The 22988-nt window shown below is 46.4% G+C and overlaps 2 protein-coding genes and 1 long non-coding RNA gene across 3 annotated transcripts; all 3 read left to right on the plus strand.

Annotated features, from left to right (window-relative positions):
• Nucleotides 1-1285: 1285 nt before the first annotated feature.
• LOC120847369 (piggyBac transposable element-derived protein 4-like) lies at nucleotides 1286-2744 on the plus strand. The gene is made up of 3 exons (XM_040504383.2): nucleotides 1286-1508; nucleotides 1794-2532; nucleotides 2687-2744. The coding sequence occupies exons 1-3, from the start codon at nucleotides 1424-1426 to the stop codon at nucleotides 2742-2744; spliced, it is 882 nt and encodes a 293-aa protein (XP_040360317.1). The 5' UTR covers nucleotides 1286-1423.
• Nucleotides 2448-3683, plus strand: LOC121048340 (piggyBac transposable element-derived protein 3-like). Its single transcript, XM_040504559.2, has 2 exons — nucleotides 2448-3337; nucleotides 3399-3683. Exons 1-2 carry the CDS (start codon nucleotides 2756-2758, stop codon nucleotides 3549-3551), a joined length of 735 nt encoding a protein of 244 aa, XP_040360493.1. The 5' UTR covers nucleotides 2448-2755; the 3' UTR covers nucleotides 3552-3683.
• A 5163-nt stretch (nucleotides 3684-8846) lies between these two features.
• On the plus strand, nucleotides 8847-22784 carry LOC121833883. The gene is made up of 3 exons (XR_006076922.1): nucleotides 8847-9083; nucleotides 21524-21651; nucleotides 22536-22784. It is a non-coding gene; the product is annotated as an uncharacterized LOC121833883 (long non-coding RNA).
• The last annotated feature ends 204 nt before the right edge of the window (nucleotides 22785-22988 follow it).

A 22988-nucleotide genomic window follows, 5' to 3' on the forward strand; every position in this document is an offset into this window, starting at 1 on the left:
TTTAATAAGGCGTCACTTCCCGTACGTCGCAGGCCAGCATGACTAGCGGCAATGCCGCACACCTCACAAATGGCGCTGCACCCAATGAGCCGCCATATTCGCGCCTTATGAGCTTCCATGGAAGCTTTGGTACCATTTATACATAGAGCTTGGATTAGTGATGTGCGAATTATTTGCGTTGGTGGGATATAAGATAGACCGTGACGACAGCGGTTGTCCCTAGAAGAAATATAAGACTTCCGCCCCGTTACGTGCGGGGATTTCAACCCAGACTTTTTGTACAATGTCTTCTGGAGCGGCAACATAACAACCAAGGGGGGCTACTACCACGCGCAGACTGTCAACGTGCCAGGTATGCCGAAAATTCTCCCCCCTAGCATTCCTCTTTTTATAAGTAACTGGTTGATCGAAGTGCATATAACCAAATGCACCTTAATTCAACAATTCCAGAATCTGAAGAACTGTGCGATGTAGTGAGGTGAACGAAGAAAAGGCCGCTCTCAAGCGCAAAGTCAACAGAGTTCATCGAGATGCGCAAGAAGCCTGGAGTGGTGAAAATTAAAGGCAGCTTGCTCGGGTATCGGGTTCCAGTGCGCACCCTGCGGAGCTGCAGACGAACGGGCCCCTGTCCCGAAGCGATGAGCCGCGAGGCTCAGGCTTGTGAGGTGGAGTCTCAGGAGAGGTGGCCTTCTAAGAGCCCGAAAAAGAAGGCTTGCATGATCCCGTCAGTCCTACGCCGCTTTAAAGAGAGCATTGAGACTATGGACAGGCAAGCTCAAACAACTTCCTAAATACATCTTTACCCGCTGCCCTTTGACAGACATCCACAAGCTTGCGAGTGGCAACGCCCCCTTGCTACTCTCGCCACGTGACGCTGCAGCCTTAGGCCACAGTTCACACAGTGAGAATAAAAACACTGAAAATAGACGAGGGACAGACACAGTTCTTCCTGCGTGAGCTGCAGTCTATCCAACACACTCTGCTAGAAGTACCTAGCCTTAACCCTTTACTGCACCTTGTTGCATATTCGCAACATAGCGATAAACGACGATAAAAACATCTACAAAATGCATTCAGTGCTAGTTCCGCACGTTGTTGCATTTCTGCAACATACATCCGCGAGGCGAGCCGTCCAGTGCTGCCATCTGTACTCAGGCGGCGAAACTGCTCTCTAAAAAGCGTGACAGCCACCACGTGGACGCTCAACAAGTGACACAGGTAAGCCTTGACTACTGCATATCACGTTCTATTCAGTGTAATGCAAAACAAAAAATTTGCGACTCAACTTAATGTCCTGCTGATTATGTAAATACTAAAAACCTTAAGATTATCGACGAAGTTTGTCTTTGGAAGCAAAAAATAGCTATGTTGCACAGATGCAACAACGTGCACGACGGTGTTTTTTCTTCGTAGAGCAGACACAATGGACCCCAAACGGTTTTACAGCCGTGGAATTCCTTCCGACAGTGAGGACAGCGAGCTCTCCGGCAGTGACGATGACTCTGATTGTAAGTTAATGTTTTTTTCTGGAAATCCAACTTTTTTTCACGTAGAGAATAAAATTAGAAGCAGTGTAGGCTTTATTGACAGAGATTTTCGGAAGAGACCATCCTTCGTCAGGTGTAACTACACACAATTGCAAAGTTGTAGGGTTGTTTTCACGCTTTCAAAGAGCACACTTAGAACCGCCAGGGAAGATAGTCCCCTATACAATGTAGAATTTCTCTCCAAATTATTTATTTTACTGCTCATTGTATGAGTTGTACGAGACGCTGTTATTTTTTGTACCCCAGATGTCCAACCCCCTGCAAAATGTAGTGCCAGTTCAAGCGAGGCGAGTACAAGCTCTGACGAAGAGGAAGCTCCCGCAAGCCAACCAGCTGATCAGTCATCAACTCAATCTAAGAGAAGAATTATCTGGAAGAATGCAAGCCTGATGCGGGATCCTGAAACAGTGAAGTTCACTGGACAAAATGAGCTTCCGCAGGAAGTTTCAGAGTTGGAAACACCTTTCCAATACTTCAAGTTCATCTTTCCAGGCGCTCTTATTTCGCTTATTGCAAATGAGAGCAATTTGTACTCAGTCCAGAAGGATGCCAGTAAGCCCCTCTGCACCAGTGCCGAGGAGATTGAAGTTTTTCTAGGCACCTGCATGTGGATGTCTATAATTCAGCTGAAGAACACTAGGTGGTACTGGAGTGAAGCTACCAGAGTAAGCCAAGTAGCTGACCACCTCACGGTGACACGCTTCGAACAGTTGAAGCACAACCTTCACTTTGTGGACAACAGCTCTCTCGGCCCAAGAGATGATCCTGATAGAGACCGGCTTGCAAAGATACGACCGCTCGTCGATGCTGTAAATGAACAGTTGTCGCTGATACCGCTTGAAGAGCACTTGTCTGTGCATGAACAGATTATACCTTTCAAAGGCGCAAGTGCACTGAAACAGTACTGTCCCCAGAAACCAAAAAAATGGGGGTACAAAGTATTTGTTCTCTCAGGAGTAAGTGGCTTCTCGTACAAGCTAGAACTGTACACGGGACAAGAAAACTCTGCCCCAAGACGTGCAGGAGAGCCTGACTGTGGAGCAAGCGGGAACATTGTTGTTCGATTGTGCAGGTTAATCCCAAGAGGAGTCCACCACAAAGTGTATTTCGATAACTACTTCAACTGTCCAACCCTTCAGGTGTACCTGGAAAAAGAAACCGTGCACTGCATTGGTACAGTTTGGATCAACCGAGTAACGGGTATCAGCATGCCATCTGACAAGGAAATGAAACAGAAAGGAAGGGGAAGCTTTGAAGAGAAGGTAGCGACCCTGGATGGCATTCAGCTGTCGTGTACAAGGTGGCAAGACAACAGAGCCGTCACCTTGCTGTCCACCTTTGTTGGGGCAGAGCCTGTCCTAACTGCGCCAAGGTGGAGCCAAAAAGAAAAGGAGAGGCGCGACATACCGTGTCCGTCGGTGATAGGCGCTTATAACAAGCACATGGGAGGAGTGGATCTCTTAGACTCTCTGATCTCCCTCTACCGCGCCCATCTCCGATCGAAGAAATGGTACTTTCGTATTTTTCTTCATATTCTCGACTTGACGGCTGTAAATGCCTGGCTGCTGTACAGGAGGAGTGCCGAGACTACTTCCGATCAACCAACACGAAAGCTCATGCCATTAGCAGAGTTCAAGGTGGACCTCGCCACGTCACTCTGCAAAGCAGGAAAAAATCAACTGAAGAAAAGGGGAAGGCCCAGCAATGAGTCCATGGAGCAAGGCATCCAGCTGAAGAAGACAAGAGGTCCTTCAGCACCGTGTCCACCTCAAGATGTCAGGATTGATCAGGTATTATCACTGGCGAATTAATCTGTGTTACAAACCTCACTGTTCATACTTCTATGCTCAGGTTGGCCACTGGGTGCTTTGGAGTCAGAAGCGACAGCGTTGCAAGTTTCCTGGATGCAAGGGCATTTGTATGAGCTACTGCTCTAAGTGTGGCACTCACCTGTGCTCAACAAGCAAGAATAACTGCTTTCTTTTGTATCACACAAGCAAATGAGGCCACATCTCTCACTGATGTCTGTAAATACAAGTTTGGCTCTGGTTCACAAATTTTTAGCATTCGGCTATAAATATTTCGTTATTTCCATCTTGTTGCAAATATGCAACATACCTATCTTTTTTCGATATAAATTTTTCCGAAACTTCGAAATTTCTTTTAGTGATAGTATTGTGATAACTGTGGTATTCTACTTCTGCTGGAATAAAATTGTGAAAAAATAAAAAGTTGTGCAGTAAAGGGTTAAGCCACTCGTCGACGCTTGCCGTCTGTGTTTTCTCCAAGACTTCAACACGTACAGCTGTTATTGGCCTCTTCTCCCAGCTGCCCGCCACGGCCCAGTACGTGCTGAGCGCCCCAGGCTCCGCCTGGGTGCGAAACGGGTGCGACGACAATGATGTCGAGGCCAATCCAGGTCCGGTTCGCACCCCGTTGAGCATGTCTGGGGTCGCTGCCGACTGTGGCTACTCAGACTGCTTTCCTCAGAATTTCCAGCAGCGGTCGTATGCACAATTTAATGCGGAGGAAGCGTGGTGTGCCAACATAAAAATAGCTTTTTTGTTGTTGTTAGTGTACTGCAGTGATTTTACCAGTTTACATGTGGTTCTCAACAAATTCCGCTTTTTGTGTGAGTCCTTGCAACGAGACATTAGTTTTTATTTTTGCTAACATATCCATGTATGAATGTGTGCGTTCTACGCACTGATTATACTCATCAACTTAAAAAAGCTAATTTTGCACATAATTCATGCGCTGTACGATGTAGTTCTGCCATATACAGCTGCTACAAAACAGAAAAACACAGTTCTTTTGCATCAGCACCTTCATTACACTGCTCAACAATAGCTTGCCATATTTTCCAAGGTCGATCTGGTAAGTCCTAGCACCAATACCAGACAAGCCATTGGTAATTCAAAAGGAGCCTAACAATGCCTTTCGGTTTGCGAGTTCGTGTGCATGCCATTCAGAGTGAAAAGCACTCCGACGAACTTTCCGTGATCTGTGGACCAGGTGTAACAAGGACTTCCATTCCGTTATGCCTACATTCACCATATTCTCGTTGTACTGATGGCATCTTCATATTCTAGTAGCTCTTTTTAAGCTGAGTGTCGTCATGCACTCCACAAAAAGAAGAGGTGCAGCAGATTAGTAACCATCCGAATGTTTAGCTACTTACCTACAGACTTATTTTTAATGTTGAAGCAGATTACAGTCATGCTGAGATGCCGGGACAAGAAGTTAACTGGACAAGCTCTCCGAGCACTTACTCTCAACGCTCTTGATACAACTCAACTTCTGATGCCATGCTTCAACATGCATAAACCCTGTCCTAGAAAAAGAAATCTCTAAGGTGCCAATTTCCCGCACAGCTGGATCCGAACCGCAGCAGAACACCCTTTAGTCCAGGGTACCGTCCTAGGTCATACCGTTACTGCTGTGGCCGAGGATCAGTTGTAACCATGGTGCCACCTGCTCAGCGACCATGGTGAGGGATACAAGGATTCAGCGTCTGGCTGCTCCTCTTCAAGTGTCATCGTTTTGCACGCCATGTTACACTGATGACAAGTTTCCATATCAAAGTCATATAAAGACCTGATTGTCTCCTTAGTTAGGAATGCCAAGAGTGCAGAAACTTGTTCCAGCTGGGGAGAAAGAGAGGAAGCAGCCAGCACTTGGTTGTATGGGCTTCTGCCTTTTGGCTGCCTCAGGCACTCGGCTGTGTGGAAGTTGTGCCATTAAACACCTTGAACCTTGAACCTTACTGCATATGAACAATTTATTGATTACAGTGTGACTGCTGGAGATAATTTTTGCTCACTAAACAAGGGAAACTGCTGTTCTTGCAGCTCCTGCCATGGAGCTAATCAAAACCCTCATGATCTTGAAGGACTTCGCAACTTGTCTTGTCGAGGAATTATGGTATGGAACTTCTGCCGATCTCTTAAGACCCCAGCTCTCAACAGAACTTTCTTTGCTTTCCGATGGGGGAGTAGACAGGGGCGGGGAGCCACTGCCGCCCTTGTTGCCTTCATAAAACTAACACGCCTGTTTAGCAGGAGGCTCCAGCGGTTCTGACATAAATATATAATCTTCAATTTGATGAACACACACAAAGCATCACAAAATGCTGGCAGAGCAGTTTTCAACAGATGAAGCCATGTAGAAACTCAACTTATTGGGCAAACTTCACCTCAGCATTACTGGACATACTGAAGGATGCGCTCTGGCACATAATGCGCGTGCCCACAGCTGCCTTCAGAGTGGTGCAACCAGTCCATGCCACATGCAAATCAGAAATTCAGAGCCCACATCTATTGTGCACATGCATGATGGAGTGGTGCATGTGAGCAGCTCACTAGCTATCTAGTAGTTTCAGTTATGGCACAGCTTGGGCTCGCCACGATGCGTGCTTTGTTTTGGAATGTGGCACTTTTTTCAATTTTTTTAACACTGACCAATCGAAGCTGTATGTTCTTGGTTGGGCTACTGTTATATTTATTTTGCTTCTTTTTTTTTTTTGAGTTTGTGAATTTCAGTAGGTACAGTTTTTTTTTATATTATTAAGGTTTAATGGTACTTTATAGTAAATTAGCTTCATGTAGAGCTGTAATTACAATATTTAATCAATGGTGTCCCCAAACTTAGAGGTTACCTGCATTTGCTAACTTCTAAAGTTGTGAAATAAACTATGATATACGGTAGTCAGCATTGAAATACAATAGGTTGCTCAAACTAATTAAATATTAAGAACGTTCCTAACATATTGTATACCAATTGGACGAATGCCCCCCGATATCCCCCGAATGTCTCCGATGTCGGAGGCCCCAATCTAAAAATTGGGGGCCTCCGATATCGAAGACATCTGATCTGTGGGAGAAGGGTCGGAGAAGGACGTTCCAGAGAAATCCTGGACGCACTTGAGGTAGCGTCGTACATCTACGCGAATTACGGTTCAGAACAGTTGTTGCTCGTGAGGCTGCTTTGTTGTTATCCGTTCGTGGTTGAGTCTCAGAGAGAGGACATTGAATAAGTTTTTAAGAACTCCCATGTTCTCTTTCAAATCTCTTCTCAAAAGGCAGTATGGCCTCATTCTCCGTGGAAAGGGGAATGCCGTCGAACTTAGAACAGTGGAGGGCCGAGATGCGGCCAGGCTTGACGATGACCCGTTTGCTACTGTCATGTGGGCTTTCCGGCACCGTCTGGTAGAGTCCACGCGTATTAGCACTCGGCGCTTTCCACTGACTCCCCTTTGCACCAACAATCTGACTGGCATCATAGACCTGCAAGGATCATGGGAAGATGATCTGTTTGCTAAGCGTGTCGAGGCACTTGAGGCAGAGCAGGACCCGCTCATCAGGGACCTGCTGGAGGCCAGAGCGGCTTGGGTTGCCGACCCGAGCCTCATTAACCCTATGGCCTTGTCCACCACTATAACTCGTGCCTTTGGCACTCACAGAGTGCGTCGTGTCTTTCCGGATCTACCAGACCCAGTCCTGGCCGATATCTCGGTTGACGACTTCTTTGCTGGCAAACGCGGGTCCGTGACGCTGCCAGACATTGGGGAGGCCAAGGAAGGTCTTCGCGCGACCTTGTCGGCAGTGGCCACGCAGCGGGGTCTGGCAGTGACGTGGAAGGGAGATCAACTTGAGGTGGTCGGGACCTTCGACTTGTTTAAATGTATCAACGGTCCCACCGTTGACATACCAGACTTCCCGGCCGAGTGGGTACAGCAGACTCGACGTCATAGCGAGACTGTCGGAGTCTCGCGGTCGAGAGGAGCCCTAAGCCGCCGCCGCGGGCCCCATTCGTTTGGGACCCGTTGCTCCGGCTGGTGCAGACGGCGGGGAAACATCAGGAGGGGGGCTGCCCGATCCTGCCCTTGTCGTTCAATGTCAGGGATCTTGTCGCCAAAGATCACAACTCGCTCTCTCCGGCGGAGAGCCTCAGATTCCGAGGAGGCGAAGACGGTGAGGCCGCCTGGCTGGCTCTCCCGAAGAGCAGAAGGAGAAGTTTTCAAAGGCGTTTCCGATGGGCTATTCCCGGACGGCTGAGGAGGTGGCCCTAGCTGCCATGGCCTGCCTTAAGCGGATCGGGGGCAATATCATACCCCCCGATCTCCTCGTGCCTGTCACTCCTGGCCCAGCGGGGTGCTTGGTCCCTTCGTATGTCGGTGTGGACCAAGAGGGTCGGCGGATAGTCGGCCGGACACCGGGATGGGGTTGGGGGCGATGGCGCAGCCGCGCCGGTGTCTAGGTGAACGAAGGAAGTCGGGCCCAAGGTAGCCATACGTGGTGCGCGTCGGGCTGTCCGGGGGGCCTTGCTGAGAGGGGGTTCGCGGCTAGGTCAACGAACGCGGTGGCCTTCGTTGACCTAGCCAGAGGGGAGACTAACCGTCACGTGCCCGGGGCGTCCCCGGCCGTAGCACCCGCCGTTCATATAAAGCTAACGCTGCCTGGTCGGAGTTCGGGTGTGAAAGCCGGTGGCGCTTCGGCCGCATTCGGAGCCCCCCTATGTCCTTATCCATGGATGCGACCTCACGCCTTCAAAACTGAAAACCGGACATGATCTCAAGTTTCAAGTTAAGAACTTCCATTCATCCTACCCCTAAGGCTAGTCTATATAGAGCTATGACTTTCATCGCTATGGGCAGGAGCCAGCTGAGTTTGTATTGCTTGGAAGGTGGAGGGGTGATGTGCTAGGGAGCTAAACCCCGTCCCTGTCTCCCATATTGTCTGCTATAATAGTTTAAAATGTCAGTCAGAGAGAAGCGGCAGGGCGAGGCAATTGCCCCCCTTGCCTTGCCCTCTTCTTCCGATGCCACTAATAGGGTATGCAAACTTGGGGATTCCCTGCCATAAATAAATGCAACCCCTTATGGCTGCCACTGCATACAAAGGAAAAAAAGAGAGATGTGGTTCATTTTTCTCTTAGATGTTCATATCAGAGGGGATACAAACAGTCGTGGGTAGTTGCGGCTGAGTGAGCCAGCAGTGAGTGCTGCCTAAGTGTTCGATTCGGACTCTCGTTTAATCGGCAAGAAAACAAGTACCAGACAACTATTGGAACGTATCCTGTGAATGGCTCCTGGGATTTTCGCAAATGGTCTCTTGTCTTACAAATGAATGCACTCCTATTAACTAAGGGCACTTAGCGAGCTATATATCCGAAGGTAAAAGACTAAAAACAGTGGAAAAGTAACAGAAACCAACAACACTTCTACTTGTTCATTGTTTTTAGCGCTTTTTCCCTCGGAAATATGGATCACCAACTAGCCCAAGTGCATACCCTTCTACACTTAGTGAGTTGCTTCCTCCCTTCTCATACTGCTGAGTCTACATTTAAGCATTCATTCTTCACAGGAGGACCGACACGACAGATTGACCTATCCGGTGATGCGAATTGACAAAGAGGACTCAAAGGCCATAACTGCGGTGTTGGAGAACCACTTATTTGAGGTGACGGACGGATTGGGCACTTCATTGATTTGAAGTACGATATAAAGTCTGCCTTGGCTTTGGATCTCATCACAAAGTAAGAAACTTGTTCACCAGAGGGAATATGTGTGCCATTTTTGCCTTTTTTTCCCATGTCCTAACATTAAAGTGTTGGCTTATTGAGCTCTATTCTACTTTTTTTATCCTTTCTATGCTGACTTTTCATGAAAACCTATGGCCTCCGAACAGGCTCATGCTCCCTCTTTTATGTCCTTTTTCAGCTGCACTTCCACATTTCCAATGCAACCCTCCCCTTGTGAACATATACATAGCTGCTTTTAGATTTTAGGGCTACTGTTCATTGCAAAGTGCTTGAGTTGTCTCAAGTTGTATGTAGCAGCTCCCATAATAAGGACAGAAGTACTATTCCACATTACAGAGAAATCAAGGGAGGTATTGAAATTTGATACAACAGCTGCAAAAATAAAAGTACAGTGGTCGCACTTCAACAGGCTAAAAATGCCACTTGCCAGTAGAGTTTTTTTTGTTTCAGCAAACGTTTGACTAACAAGGAGCCAATTGTACACTTCCCTTCCCCTAATTCTGTTAGCAGGCATTTACGTTACTTTTTACTGGGTGATTTTACACTCAGCACATAACACTATACTTGAGCAGAGTTCGTGTGAACCCTTCCTGGAAAGTGTGCTTAACTGTTTAATACTGAGTTTAGGCAACACTTCCAAATGGGGTTGTACTTACTCTACAAAATTCTTTAGTGCGAGTAATTAAATCCCCACTTCAAGTGTTGCCTAACTCTGTATGAAAGAGTAAAGCAGTCTCCAGGAAGGGATCATATAAACTGCTAAGTTTGCTGTTATGTAATATTAATTCTTGCTATAGAGCACACTAAACTTTTTAATACGGAGTGCAGGCACCACTTCTAAGGTTACAATAACTCTTCCTGGAGAGCGTGCTTAACTCTTTAGTACAGAGTTCAGGCAACACTTTTTCTTACATACGACAGACTGGTTGTCGCTTAAACAATTGTATTTAGGAGCAAAAAAGGGCATTTAAAATAATGCACCAAACTCTGAAATTCAAAACCTGTAGACAGTCCTGACTCTTGCAAAACCATTTGTGTGACTATAGAAAAGTTAAGTGAGCACTCGTATGGGAGAGTAAAACATACACTAGTCGTGGAAAGGTAACGATTACCTATCCCTAGCAGGGATAGGCGGTATTTCAAATACAAGTAATTGAAATATGTATTTCAAATACTTTGTGTATTTTGAATTTCTATTTAATTACAAATTGGGTAATGCATTTGACGTGTGTATTTAAATACTAAAAGGTGGGTATTTCAAATACAATTGTAATTAAATACAATTTTGTGGGCGAAAATACATCCCTCAAATTCATTGGCACTGTCCAGAGCAGAAAGAAAACTACGTTCTGCACCGAATGCAGTGTCTCTTAATCAAGCACAAGCGTTTAGTGACTTTGTGATTACGGTGCTAGTCCAGGGCAAGAATAGTGATGAAATCGACGTTCACAGGCAGACTGGCTAAATAAGCGCCTGTGACAACTTGTGATGCTTTCCAGCCTGATTTCCATCCATAATTTTGCCTGGAACATTCTAAATGCGTGTGTCGTCCAGATTTTCGTTAACTGGTGCGAGTTGCAACAATAAAAAATTCTTTAGCTAGTGCTCCGTGTCTTGGTCGTCTCAGTTCTTTGTTGGTCTATACCAACATGTAATCGACAAAAAAAGCTGCTTGAGGCTCTGTACTTTTTCACCTATTACGTCCAAGCTGATTACATTTTTTGTGATTATATTTCTATTACGTTACTAGAGCCTCGCAAACTTACTCCAGAGTGTGCGTAGAGATACGTAGAAACCCGTTGCAGGTGCCCTGAAGTCGCTCTCGCAAATTTTGAGGAATGTATTTAGAAAAGTATTTGGAAGAGAACAAATACATTTGGTTGTATTTGTATGTTGTATTTAAATGCTTTTTGTAGCGTGAGCTACACTGGCCGAAATTGAGCAGTTTCGCGTGGCTGGCATAATGAGCCATGCTCCGTGCTGCGCAAGTGCGAGGAGCAGTGACGTCGCACGGCGCACAGCTGGCGGGGCGGAGGCCAAGTCGCCGCGGGCTCCGCCGCCACCGCGCTCGCCTCGCCAGTCTTCGCATTCCAGAGGAGTGACGTCACAGCCACGGCAGACGCACTGGCGGCGCCGCGTGCCCAGCTATGTGCCTCCGTTGCGCAGTAGCCAAGTCTGACGCTGCACCGGAGCTGCTTGATAGCACCTCTCATTTTATGCGCCTAAGCTCACGCTACGTATATCCTGGCATAGCCGAGCTAAGCCACCGCAATTTTTTTAAATGTAATTAGACTCGTAATTCAATACATTTTTGACGAAGAATTTTTGTATTTGTATTTTGATACACATTTGCATGTATTTTTCATATCCCTGGTCCCTAGAGAGAGTATAGCTTGCGATAACCCGGATTCTCTCCAAAAAGAGTACAGTCAACACCCGTCCATTCCTTTTTTAATTATTTTTTTAAGATTGTAGAGTTAACATAATAATCCGAAACGAAAGGTCCCCTGCGTTTGGCCGCTTCGAAATGGCGGAACATAGAAGCGGAGATCGGCGGTCCCAGTTCGCGATTTCGATGAGCCCTATCGCTGCCGAAGCCTTTATATGCACCAAGATGCAGCCAAACATCACCAGTAAAGTCTGTACCTTGTTATTTTCTGTCTTTGCAGAAGAACACAGGAGTCGCGCAGTGATAAATTTAAATAAACCTGACAAGTGCTCGAGCAACTTCAACTTGTCGCGGCAAAACGAACACGCCTAACTTTTTGTTTGCTTTATTTCTCTGCCTTTTTTCGCTCTTTCTCTCGGGACTGGAGATGTTAGCGCCCAGGACTTGCCGTGTTCTACTCCTGTCTTTACCCGCCTGGTTGAGGTTGTGCCGGCGTGTCCGTTGGAAGCCATTCATAATGTCGGCAAACCGATTGCTCGAGCGTTACCTTGTCCTGGTTCCTAATGATTTCCGGAATTCTAGAAAAACCAATATTGCTGGCCGTGGCTCCGTTGACACCAAGTTTTACGGCTAAAACAATCACAGAGCAACTGACTGTCTTCAACCTCGAGTGGGTGCACAAAGTACCATGCAGACAAGGCCCCAAAGGACACAAAACATAGGATAACAGCAATGAATGCCTCCAACATGGATTCCAGTGGGTTTTCATCAGATCCACGAAGAGGTAGCAGCATTGAACCATGGTATTGTGCAACAACCCTATACTGGTAACAAGTTACTGCTCCGTTCTAATTTACAACCAACTGTCTTTGACACTTTCAATCCAATCCGAGATCCAATCCGCTGTCACTCCGTGCGTGTCGCCAGCATTGCTCGCCTTGGTTGCTCTGGTTTCTCACTTTCGCTTGTTCCTTCGATAGCTTCTTGCCAACCAGTCGTTCCACTACCACCTAGAGGTTGAGAGAACTAATTCGTAGTGTTCACAATGATCTACGGGTACATAAAGTACATGAAAGGCGGGAAACGGGCCATTTTGCCATTTTCTCTCATCCTAAGGTTCGCGCCGAAGTCGACCGAGGACCTCACTCCTACTTTTGTGAAAGCATACTAGTAAAAGCCAAGTGAAGAAAAGGAAGGCTAATAAGATGCCAATGTGATCCAACCTGGCAGTAAGTATAGGGTGACTGAAATAACCAGGCTCGATCTAAAATGGGCCATAAAAATTGGCGCCTGCACATAGCAATCTGAACTTTGTGTCAAAGGTATATTTCACAGGTTGGTTTTTGTAAAATTACAAAGCGTAGCTCCCTTTCTGCAAAACATAGGGCTAAAAAACTTGCAAGGGTCAACAACGGATGGCGACGTAAACGACCAAGTCGAGCGGCGAGGCGCGTTTGGCGTCCGGTTTTCCGCAGCTCGCCAAGGCCTGGCTTCAAGACGCGCCCGCCGCAGCTCGCAAGACTCCCTGACGACTACAAGATCATCATCCGTGCACGTGGTGGCCTCAACCTAAGCTCGATGAGCACAGGCAAGCTGCAAGACTTCGTCTTTAACACTGCCCAGACCAATTACAACGTGGCACGCGATGATAAAATTCGAATCAATGCCATTCAAAACTATACTACTCAGCACCCCCTCTGAAGGGCGAAGAGAACTATTTTCTGGCCACATATATGGCAAATCCTGCGAAGATCTCACGCGGAATCATCTTTAATGTGCCAGATTACGGTCCACCGGAGAACATCAGCCAATACCTAATCGACTGCAATCACGACCCGGCTATTCTCCTTGCCCGTCGGATGTCTCTCATCACTGCCCCTCTCTACGGCAAAAGGTCCAAACCCTACGGCAAAAGGTCCAAACTCCACGGCAAAAGGTCCAAACCCTCACACAATAAATCACTGCCGTTTAGAAGGAAAATGCAGACTTACGACCCCTCCTTAAACAGAAAGGTTACCCCTCCAGCGCCAACTCCTACTCCTCCCCCACAACCCGTTGCAGTTGCCATATCCTCACCTGACAGCACCGCCCAGTTTGTCAAGCGTAGAGTAATCAATACTATGGCCTCAAAATCGTAGACAAATTACACCGACTCAGCGTCAATGACCGAAATGTCTCGCATTTTCAGTGCCAGACTGCAAACCTTAGAGCAAAACGTTACAGCCGTTGTACGGCGATAGAAAACGCTGTCTCAAAGTACTCCTCCAGATTGGCCCAACTCACCAGTCAAATAAACCAACTCACCAACATCTCATCCCAGTTGGGGTCCTAAACTCCTCCACCACCCCCACCATCCATACCCTACCTCTAACAGTGCATCCCTCAATATGGCTTTACCTCTCCCACGCCCGCCACGCCTCAGTAGGCACCAAACCACTATCTGGCAATGGAATTACCACAGCTTGCGACTGAAGCGTGGCTATCTTTAACACTGCCTCCAGTCTTTCCAAACTCCCCCCGATATCATAGTGATTCAGAAAACCCGCCGCGCGGTCAAACTAGCCGTCTATAGAGCCTTCCAAACTCCTGACAACGAGGAACCCAATACCGCCATCCTCACTCGTAGACATCTAACCGCTTCGTACAAAAATCTTGGCGGAGTCGACGTGGAGCACGACATCATAGAGACCCTTCCCCAAAGGAAAGGCGACCCATGTCTCTATATACTAAACATATTTAGCCTCCCGTCGGCTTGCAAACACCGCTTTGGCGTCCTCTTCTCCCGTGCCTTGAGGGAGGAGGGTCCTCGGTAGCAGAACCATCAAACGGCGCTTGAATGCAACATAGAAGTACATTCGGACAGCATTGTAGACTTTGTCCAAACGGTGAGCTAAAAATACATATTTTTCGTGTATGGCTCGTCTAATTACTATTATTAGTATTACTATTATTATTATTACATTTATTATTATTTGACCGGGGCATTCGAGACCAACAAGCTGTGCGTTGTTTCGCCGTCAACGAGTCTGAGAGCGCTGTTTGTTACGAAGCTGGCGCCGGATATTATCTGCAAGGACGACTCTTCGCGCCTGTCCTCCGTTGGAATCGACAAAGTGGAGTGCCGTCACCTAAAGACCCGTTTCGACACTTACGGCTCCTTTCATGTGGCCGCGGCTGCGGAGGATTTTGAGAAACTTGCTGATCCAGCTGTGTGGCCTAAATCCAGCCTTTTTAAACCTTTCAGAGGAACCCTTCAGAGAGACATGCTCCACGCTTCAGAGGGACATCCCACAACCGCTGACAAGTGATGCCTGGCATAGATTTATTATATCAAAACGTCCGCGGCTTACGCACAAAAGCCGATTGCTTTTTTTTGTAACGTTACAGTGTCTAATTATGCAATCTTCTGTCTAACGGAAATTTGGTTGCGTCCTAACATCGGGTCCTCCGATTACTTTCCGCCTGGTTTTGTTGTGTACCGGCACGACCGTGACTTGTTTCAAGGAGCTGGAGCGGGAGGCGGTGTGTTGGTCGCGGTCGACAGCTCAAGGAGGCGTCAAGATTTAGAAAACTTTCCTGAGAGCTTGTTCGTCGAAATTGAGTATGCAAAGAGAGAACGTGTTCTTATTGGTCTGTTCTATCTCCCCCCAGAAAAGCCACCTGGTGATTTTCGGCGTTGTCTGGTTGGGTTAGAGAAACTCAACGAGCTACAGGCGTGCAACGTTTTGACTGATAACTTTTATTGAAAGGAGAAATGCAACCATCTTTTAGACTTCTCTTCTTTTTTGGATCTGAAGCGGCTCAACAATGTTCTTAATAAGCAAGGCAATGCTTTAGATTTATGTTTTTCAAATACGAACGGTGTACGTGTGACTTGGAGTGAAATGCCAATGGTGCCTGAGGATATGTACCACCCCGCGCTTGATGTAGTGATCTCTATTTTTAATTACCCAACTCGCAGTAACTCTGATGCCTCTCCGCCGCAAGCATTGTATAACTTTTCGGCAGGAGACCACGTCGGAATGTTGCCCCTCAGCTTGAGAGGTGGTGGTACATTCCGACTTGAGGAACACAAAAGGGATGTGGTGAAGGCCACGCATGCCACGAGAAGCAAGTCTGAGCTTGTTGACCACAGCTGGACGACTGCGCATACGTTTGACTTGGACAATGCTGCTCGTGAGCAGAGGTGAGGCCCGAGGAAGTTCGTGGAATCGTGGTTTATCCGCCGAGACCCCGAGGCGTGCAAGACGAACCGGGGCCCCCCACCGGACGTTTACGGGGACTTGTAGATTAGAGTCGACTGGTTTTGACTCTCCCAACCACCGGGCCAGTTCACACTGATGATGCCACCCGGATAGGTGGCGAAACGTCTGTGTTGTTGTTAATTTTTTGTTGTTGTGTTAAGCCACTGTAAACTTATTCCGTTATGACTACCCTGGCTTTTGGAGCATATTTGCATTCAGGAGTCGCTTCAGCAAAGTTGCGTCTGTCGCCCCACAGTGCTTTTTTAGCTTTGATGCACACGTTGTTTATATGGGTATTCCATCTTAAGTCAAGATTAAATACTACATCTAGGTACTTAAATTCTTTAACTCTTAAAGCTCAGAACCATTCATGTCATAATTATAGGCCAGCAGATTTTTTGTTTTAGTTATAGACATAAATAATGATTTTTGATATGGTGTGGAAACCCCACGATTCGTCATTTGTCGCACCAATGCCTATTTTCTTTTTTTTTTCTTTTTTTGTAAATTACGGTTTAATTTGATCTGATCATCTTTTGTTTTCATTTTATTATGAACCACACAATTGTCTTCAAAAAGTTTGATTTGAACTGAAACGTCATTGGGTAGATCGTTTATAAATATCGAAAATAAAAAGAGACCCAGAACACTTCCCTGAAGTTTCCAGACCAGATCAAAAACCGCACAAGGTTTACTCCCCCTGACCTCGATATAGACCTTTCCAGCGGCAGTCTCGAACGAAGCGATTTCCAGCGCGCATCCCTGGTTTTGAGACTGTACGTCAGTGTTGCCCGACTGCGCTGAGCTGTGGGTTTTCTCGTCAGTAGGCTGTGGCAGCCTGCGTAGGAGCAATTTTGAATGCTGGTGGCGGCAAAATCGCCTCACTTTATTTTTTCTTTTGTGTTCTGTGGCGATTATAACGGCACTATACACTCAGCCGTGTCAACCTTAACTGCCTAATATATTTGACCACACCAGAGGATAGCCGAACTGCATGGGTATTGCCCCCTCACTATATGAAATTCAACGAGTCTCATAAATCGAACAACATATATTGTACGCGTACCCCACGGTGCCGCGTTATCCGGACATGATTTGAGAAAGGTCTCAAATAACACAGCATATCCAAAATACAGTGTCGACGACAGTCACTTCACGACGATCGCACGGAATCCGGCTTGTCTTGGAGTACGTTTTGAAGAGTGATGTTTTTTATACACAGCACTAGTGCGAATGAACGAACGTGTCTATTTAGTTCCCATTCCCCGGACCCTATCAGCTACTTCTCGCCAAGACCGGGAACATATCTGGGAAGGCTTTTCGGAGATTATCTCAACGGAAATAATCCTCGAAGAACGTCGAACGGCCTGCGTCGCGGGCTGCTTGACGTTCGCTTTCTTCGCCCGTTCTCTTCGCTCGTTTCTTGCGAAGGTCCAGAAGGCTATAAGTCCTGGTATTCCCAAGTTCTCACAGTGGAAGATTACAAAAACACGCAAGCATCCTGAACAGGCAAATAGAGTAAACACTTAGAAGGAAAGCCGGCAAACTCCGAACACACGATGCAGGTGGGGAGTCGCGCTGATCGGGTTTCCACAGCTCAGGCGGGTGGCAGAAATTTTTGGCTAATAGGGGTCACTCGAGTCGCAAAATGGCGGCGGCCAGCGAGCTGTTTCTGCAAAGGTCTATACTGTCTCCGTGATAAAAGATAAGAGGAAAACCATATAATAACTTTAAAAAAGAAAGATATGTACTTGTCTGTGTTTCTGACCTCTTTGGGTTTATTCTTTCTGTGTTTGTAAGTCTCTATAAACAAGCTCCCTAAATTTTAATTCAAGTTGTGTGAGCTTCATGTCCTGACTCAGTACGTCCGCCCGTCACCCTGTGTTCAATCCCCGCAACTTCTTTCAAGCCGTCAGCTACATCTCAATAATTAACTTTCTGCGGCTCCGTCTACGCTCCCTGGGGCTTTGCTTGCGAAAAAACGTGGCCCACGCCTCCGTGGACTTTGTGCTGGGATTCCACTCCCATACTTGGTTGTCAAGCTACAGGATCATGCAGATTTCAAGAATAGAGATATCCCAGGAACTTCGACTCATGAGAATGACTCTCCCCGGCCACGACAGCACTCCTCGATACGTTTTACGCCACAGACCCTCGTTCCTCTTCCTCAGGAGTTCTGCAGTCGGGCTCTTGGAGGCCGCAGGGGTAAAAATCCTGGGGAGGTACGCAAGTCTTGCCAGAAGGCTTCGGACTTCAACTGAAACCCCCTGTTGTACTTTTGGACAAACAGCTTTCCCCGGAGGGACTTCTGTCTCACGGGCCCAAGTTCGCCCTAGACCTTCCAGCATCGAGGGTAGACCAACTGATATCCGTTTACAAGTAAGCAGCAAGTAACCCTGAAAAGGATCGTCAGAACTTCGTAGGGACAGCTGTGCATTCCGTTTGTGCCCACCTGCCTCCTCCAGGCAAGTCATATGTATACTCAACAGTAGAGGAGCTCCGCAACGCCCAGCTAAAGCTGCTAGAGTAAGAAAAGATGGTAGTTTTCGTTGTTATGAACGAGGACATCTAAGAGGAAAAGGTGGAAGCTGCACTCGAAAAAAGAACTGCTTTACTCAAGGAAAGACCTTCAGGGTCTTTAAGGTCTGAGGCTAGGGAGATATGCTCTCAACTGAACCTCCCCGCTCTGAGAAAGAAATGCGTTAGCTTTGCCCGCACATCAGTTCATAAGAGTGCCTTTTTTTTCTGCAAAGACCCATGCAGAAAACGCCCCGCTCCGCGGCATTGTTTCGGAGAACGGGTGCTGGCAGAAGAATGGTCTCCAACGGCCAACTCTGCCAGCAACACCAGCGGTCGAACCAACGAGAGCCCCTGGGAGACAGACGGTCTCCAACACAACCATGGCAAATCGTCACCAATGACTTCTTCCATCTCCACAGTGTCACCTACCTACTTGTAGTGGACTACTTTAGCAAGTACATTGTGATAGAGCAAAAGGGGGACACCTCTGCTATCAAAGGATCGCAACCCTAAAAAAGGAGTTTGCTTGATTCGGCATTCTAGAAGGGGTCTGTGACAACGGCCTGCCATTCAACTCTGAAGCATTCAAAGGGTATCTCAAGTGCTTGGACATGACAAATAATCCAAGTTCTCCTGATTACCCACAGTCGAATGAACTTGCAGAGAGGTCAGTTCAAAGAATGAAAACAGCTTGACCAAGGCACCGAAGGAAGGCAACGACCTGTCTCTTGTTCTTATGGAGCTTAGGGACACACCGATGGATCAGCTCCTGTTCCCATTGGAACTGCTAATGGGCCGCAGGATCACAACCCTCAAGCCAGCTGCTCCGCGTTAACTTGAGCAGCACTACAACATCAGGGAGGTTCAAGCACGCCTTCAGTTCCATCAAAAGTGTCAACACCGACATGGTGACGCACACAGCAAACCACTACGTCCTCTGAGTCAAGGCGAGAGAGTCTATTTCCGTCGAAACCACAAATGGGAACCCGGAATTGTGGTCCAAGTCGGACAACAGCCACGATCATACCTAATCAGAGCGGAAGACGGGGGAGGGGAGGGGGGGGGGGGCATTACAGAAGAAATCGATTCCACATCTGACCATTCGCTTGAAAAAACAACGCGATCCCTGAGGACTACTACCAACTCACGTTCAACGACCAACCTCACCAATGTCCTGCCCAGTAGTCCCGCATACCCGAAACCACTCGATCAAGCCATCAAGTTGTTCAGCCAGCAAGGTATCGCCGAGTCTGTGGACTCTGAACTCTTAAAATTCGCATAAACTTTCTTTTTGCAAAATAAAAGGGAAAAAAGGATCTGTTATGTATTTAGAAAAGTATGGTTGGTGGTGCCCACTTCGCAGTTTCTCACAAATCGGCGTTGATACCCACACGTGCGACTCAGCTAGCCTTACACCACAAAACAGCTATGTGCCTGGCGTCGTTCCCGTTCTCGTAATAAAGTTTGTCAACCAAAAACATTTCAGTATGAACAACGTTATCCACAAACACGGCACGTGTCAGTTCCTGGATCTCCTGGATGTTTACCTCCACTCAACCTCAGTGGAGTACGAGGGCAATGTTTATATAAAGAGAGCGGAGGTGTGCATCGGGTCATGCTTTGCAACAGTTCTGAGTAAGGTATGTATTTACTCGCACAATGAACGCACTCGCGTAATGAACGCACCCCCCAAGTCGGCTTCCAAAATTTCGACTTTTTTTTTTCACTTGCATATTAAACCCACCCTCAACTGGGAAGTCAAAACTTTGACCCCCTCCCCTTTCCCCACACGCGCGAAATGAACGCGCTTTTCTATCCTGGTGCAGCGAGGTCGCAAATGCATGGGTAGCGTGGCCGAACAAAACGCCTTGCAAAAGGCCTTAAAAATAAAAAAAGACCCATTGGAATCATTTATCGAAACTACAGTACGAAAACCAGTGTCTCCCACTTAGACTTGGTTCTTTCTAATTTAACTTCTCTTGAATCACGTCGGACAGTCGCTCGCCTTACTCTTTTTCATAACTTTTATTACAACATGCAATCATTCATGCTCACTCACTGTAAGTCTGTCTCATACATTTCTTTGCGTCATGATCATTCCTTGAAAATTGCACCTATATTTGGTCGCACTAATAGATACAAATACTCTCCTCTTGCTCTGTCCATTAAAAATGGGAATTCTCTCCCAAACGACATAGTCACTGAATAGAATGATAAAAAATATTCCGCAAAAAATTTTTGGCTTTGGTACTATGTTTTCAGCGCCATGTCTGCTTGTGTTTCCTATAAATTGTGCACTGAGTCCCCAGTTCTGTTGTGCCCGGTTTCTGTAAACTTTGTTCTGAATTCTGTATAGTTTGTTTTGCGTTTTTGTTTGTTGTTAATTTTTAACCTTAGTTAGTTCTTTTATTTCCATTATATCATTGCATTTGTTTGTATTTTTCTACCCCCCTCATGTAATACGTTTGAACGAACGTATTTGAGGCGAATAAAACTTGAAATTGAACTTGATTCGAGTCCATTGAGCTGCGAAGGCGAATACATCGGCCATCGGAAGATGCCTAAATGCTCGCTTTAGGGAACACCATTTAGATGTTACCAAGGCATCATCGGACTCGTTCCACCCAATAGTTCTGCATGCCCGTACCTGCCACGATTGCACCCCAAACTTTGAAAACACCACTTAGCTAAGTTCACACATAGATAAATGTGGGCCCGAAACAATAGAAGCGTTTAAGGTCAGATATGCTGTGAGCAATGTCTCTGGGACATCTTTGGCTTTGTCGTCAAAAAAGCTGGAATTTCTAGCGTAAAAATTATCGTAAAAAGCTTGTTGTGATCAATTAATTTTGTCTTTTCCTTTCTTTTCTCCCCTTTTCAGGGGTTAATTTCCTGATTATAATGCAGTTAATGTAAAGGTACAAGCGAGCTGGACAAGAACCTAGCTGTGTTTGGAGATTTGTGTTTGTCCTTTGTCCCTCTTGTTCCCATTTTCCAGGATTATTTTCGCCATTAATTTCCTTTCTTTTTTTTTCTTCCTTTCCCCCTTTTTCACGAAATTTCCTTAAGTTTTTCCCTATAATTTTTTTGCTATCATTTTAATTTGGTATTTTTAAAGTTTGTGAGTAAATTGGTTTTATATTAAATTTTGAATATTTTCGTTTTCTTTCAATTCTTTGTCGTTCAAGGTCGTAGCGTAATGGGCATCTCATAAATGTTCGCTGCTCATTGAAAGAACTGTGTGTGTCTGTGTTTGTCCTTTACGTGTTTTATTCTTTCAGTGCATTCTGTCAGTTCCTCAAGGCTCTTCTCACATCATGTGGTGACATTTGCGTCCAGTGTTATATAGCCCTGTCACATGGAAGAGGTGGAGGAGACCAGCTTACTAAAGAGTATATCAGCATCACTGGTATTTCCTTTCTCGTTGGAAATGACTTCTGCCCCTTTTGTTTAATGGGAGTCCTTTGCATGTTCTTTGCTTACTTTTCAAACGGTTCAAAAGTGTGATATGGGGTAGGCAGTTATGCGACAATGGTGCATGCCCAGTATATCACGGTAGCTTAAACAAGAGACTTTGGAAGTGAACATCAGGAGAATCTCCTGTTTCATTCTTTCTAATCCAGGGTGCCAATTTCGAAACATGTTGTACAATCTTTAAATAACTTTTAGCACAAGGAAGGAAAAAGGAGAGGAGGCATTATGTCAGTTCGCTATGCAATTCTAGAGATTTTACAACAGTACAGTACAGGACACCAAGCCGGTTGGAACCAGATCATTACATCTGTCAGTGTGGCTTCTAGGTACTTTAACTAGCTTATTAGTTCGCAAAAGAGCTCAATGAATTGTGGAGGCTAAGCCTCGTAAGACTTCTGCAGACTGACTGCACTGAGCAATAAAACGAAGAATTCAGCTGGATTGTGTAACGTAGAAAGATAAACCGGGAAAAGAGCATGGGCAAAACTGGGGAGCTAAACCACGCAAGGCATTTCGTGCTATGTCTCGTCTAAACTATTTTCTTTGTTGCTGCACTTTCTGTCATCTTTAGCAGGCAGTATGCACTGATTTCACTTACATATTGGGTGGATTCGACCATAAAGCTAGACGTTTGTATTAGAAAACCAAGCGTATGTTTTATCGGAGTAATGGCACATAGAATTTGCACTCTTTTTAAGAGGGATAATTTATCTAAGCCAATTGTTTCATACTAAATTGCCAAAGATTCTGCCCCAGTTTTCAAAAACAGACTGGCAAATGCTTTCATTTATTTAGTAAATTTGATCTGTTTATTTACAGGAAACACTGCCTCTATTGCTGTCATCAACAGCCAGCTGGCTGAAATCAAGCCACCACACAGCTCCACGAGACTCCCAAGGGCACTGAGCACACGCCTATTCTGGAAGGCTTCTGAATGGCGCCACTGGCTGCTGTACCACTCGCTTCCCTGCATGTACAGGGTCCTTCTGGACCAATACTGGCCGTACATAAAGAAGCTGGTGGAGGCCGTCCATGCACTTTTGAGGGACACCGTAACTCCAGCATCCATTGATGTTGCACGCGAGTCCTCCCCCTTCGGTTTCTTTGTGTCCTGCTTCGGGCCAGCTTTAATAATGTCATATTGTGCTTTCAGAGAAACTCCTCTGGACCTTTGTGGGCATGACAGGGAGGCTGTATGGAGCTCCAGCAATGACGTTCAGCCTGCACCAGTTACTCCACCTAGCGGAAGCAGTGCAGCAACTGGGGCCATTG

Source organism: Ixodes scapularis, unplaced genomic scaffold (genome assembly GCF_016920785.2).
Source record: "Ixodes scapularis isolate PalLabHiFi unplaced genomic scaffold, ASM1692078v2 ptg000005l_1___fragment_1__unscaffolded, whole genome shotgun sequence".
Lineage (NCBI taxonomy): Eukaryota > Metazoa > Arthropoda > Arachnida > Ixodida > Ixodidae > Ixodes > Ixodes scapularis.

Coding starts and splice junctions, on each gene's coding strand:
- LOC120847369 (XM_040504383.2), top strand. CDS start 1,424: ATGGACCCCAAACGGTTTTACAGCCGTGGAATTCCTTCCGACAGTGAG. Junction 1,509..1,793: donor CAGTGACGATGACTCTGATT/GTAAGTTAATGT, acceptor TTTGTACCCCAG/ATGTCCAACCCCCTGCAAAA. Junction 2,533..2,686: donor TTCTCGTACAAGCTAGAACT/GTACACGGGACA, acceptor CCAACCCTTCAG/GTGTACCTGGAAAAAGAAAC.
- LOC121048340 (XM_040504559.2), top strand. CDS start 2,756: ATGCCATCTGACAAGGAAATGAAACAGAAAGGAAGGGGAAGCTTTGAA. Junction 3,338..3,398: donor AAGATGTCAGGATTGATCAG/GTATTATCACTG, acceptor TTCTATGCTCAG/GTTGGCCACTGGGTGCTTTG.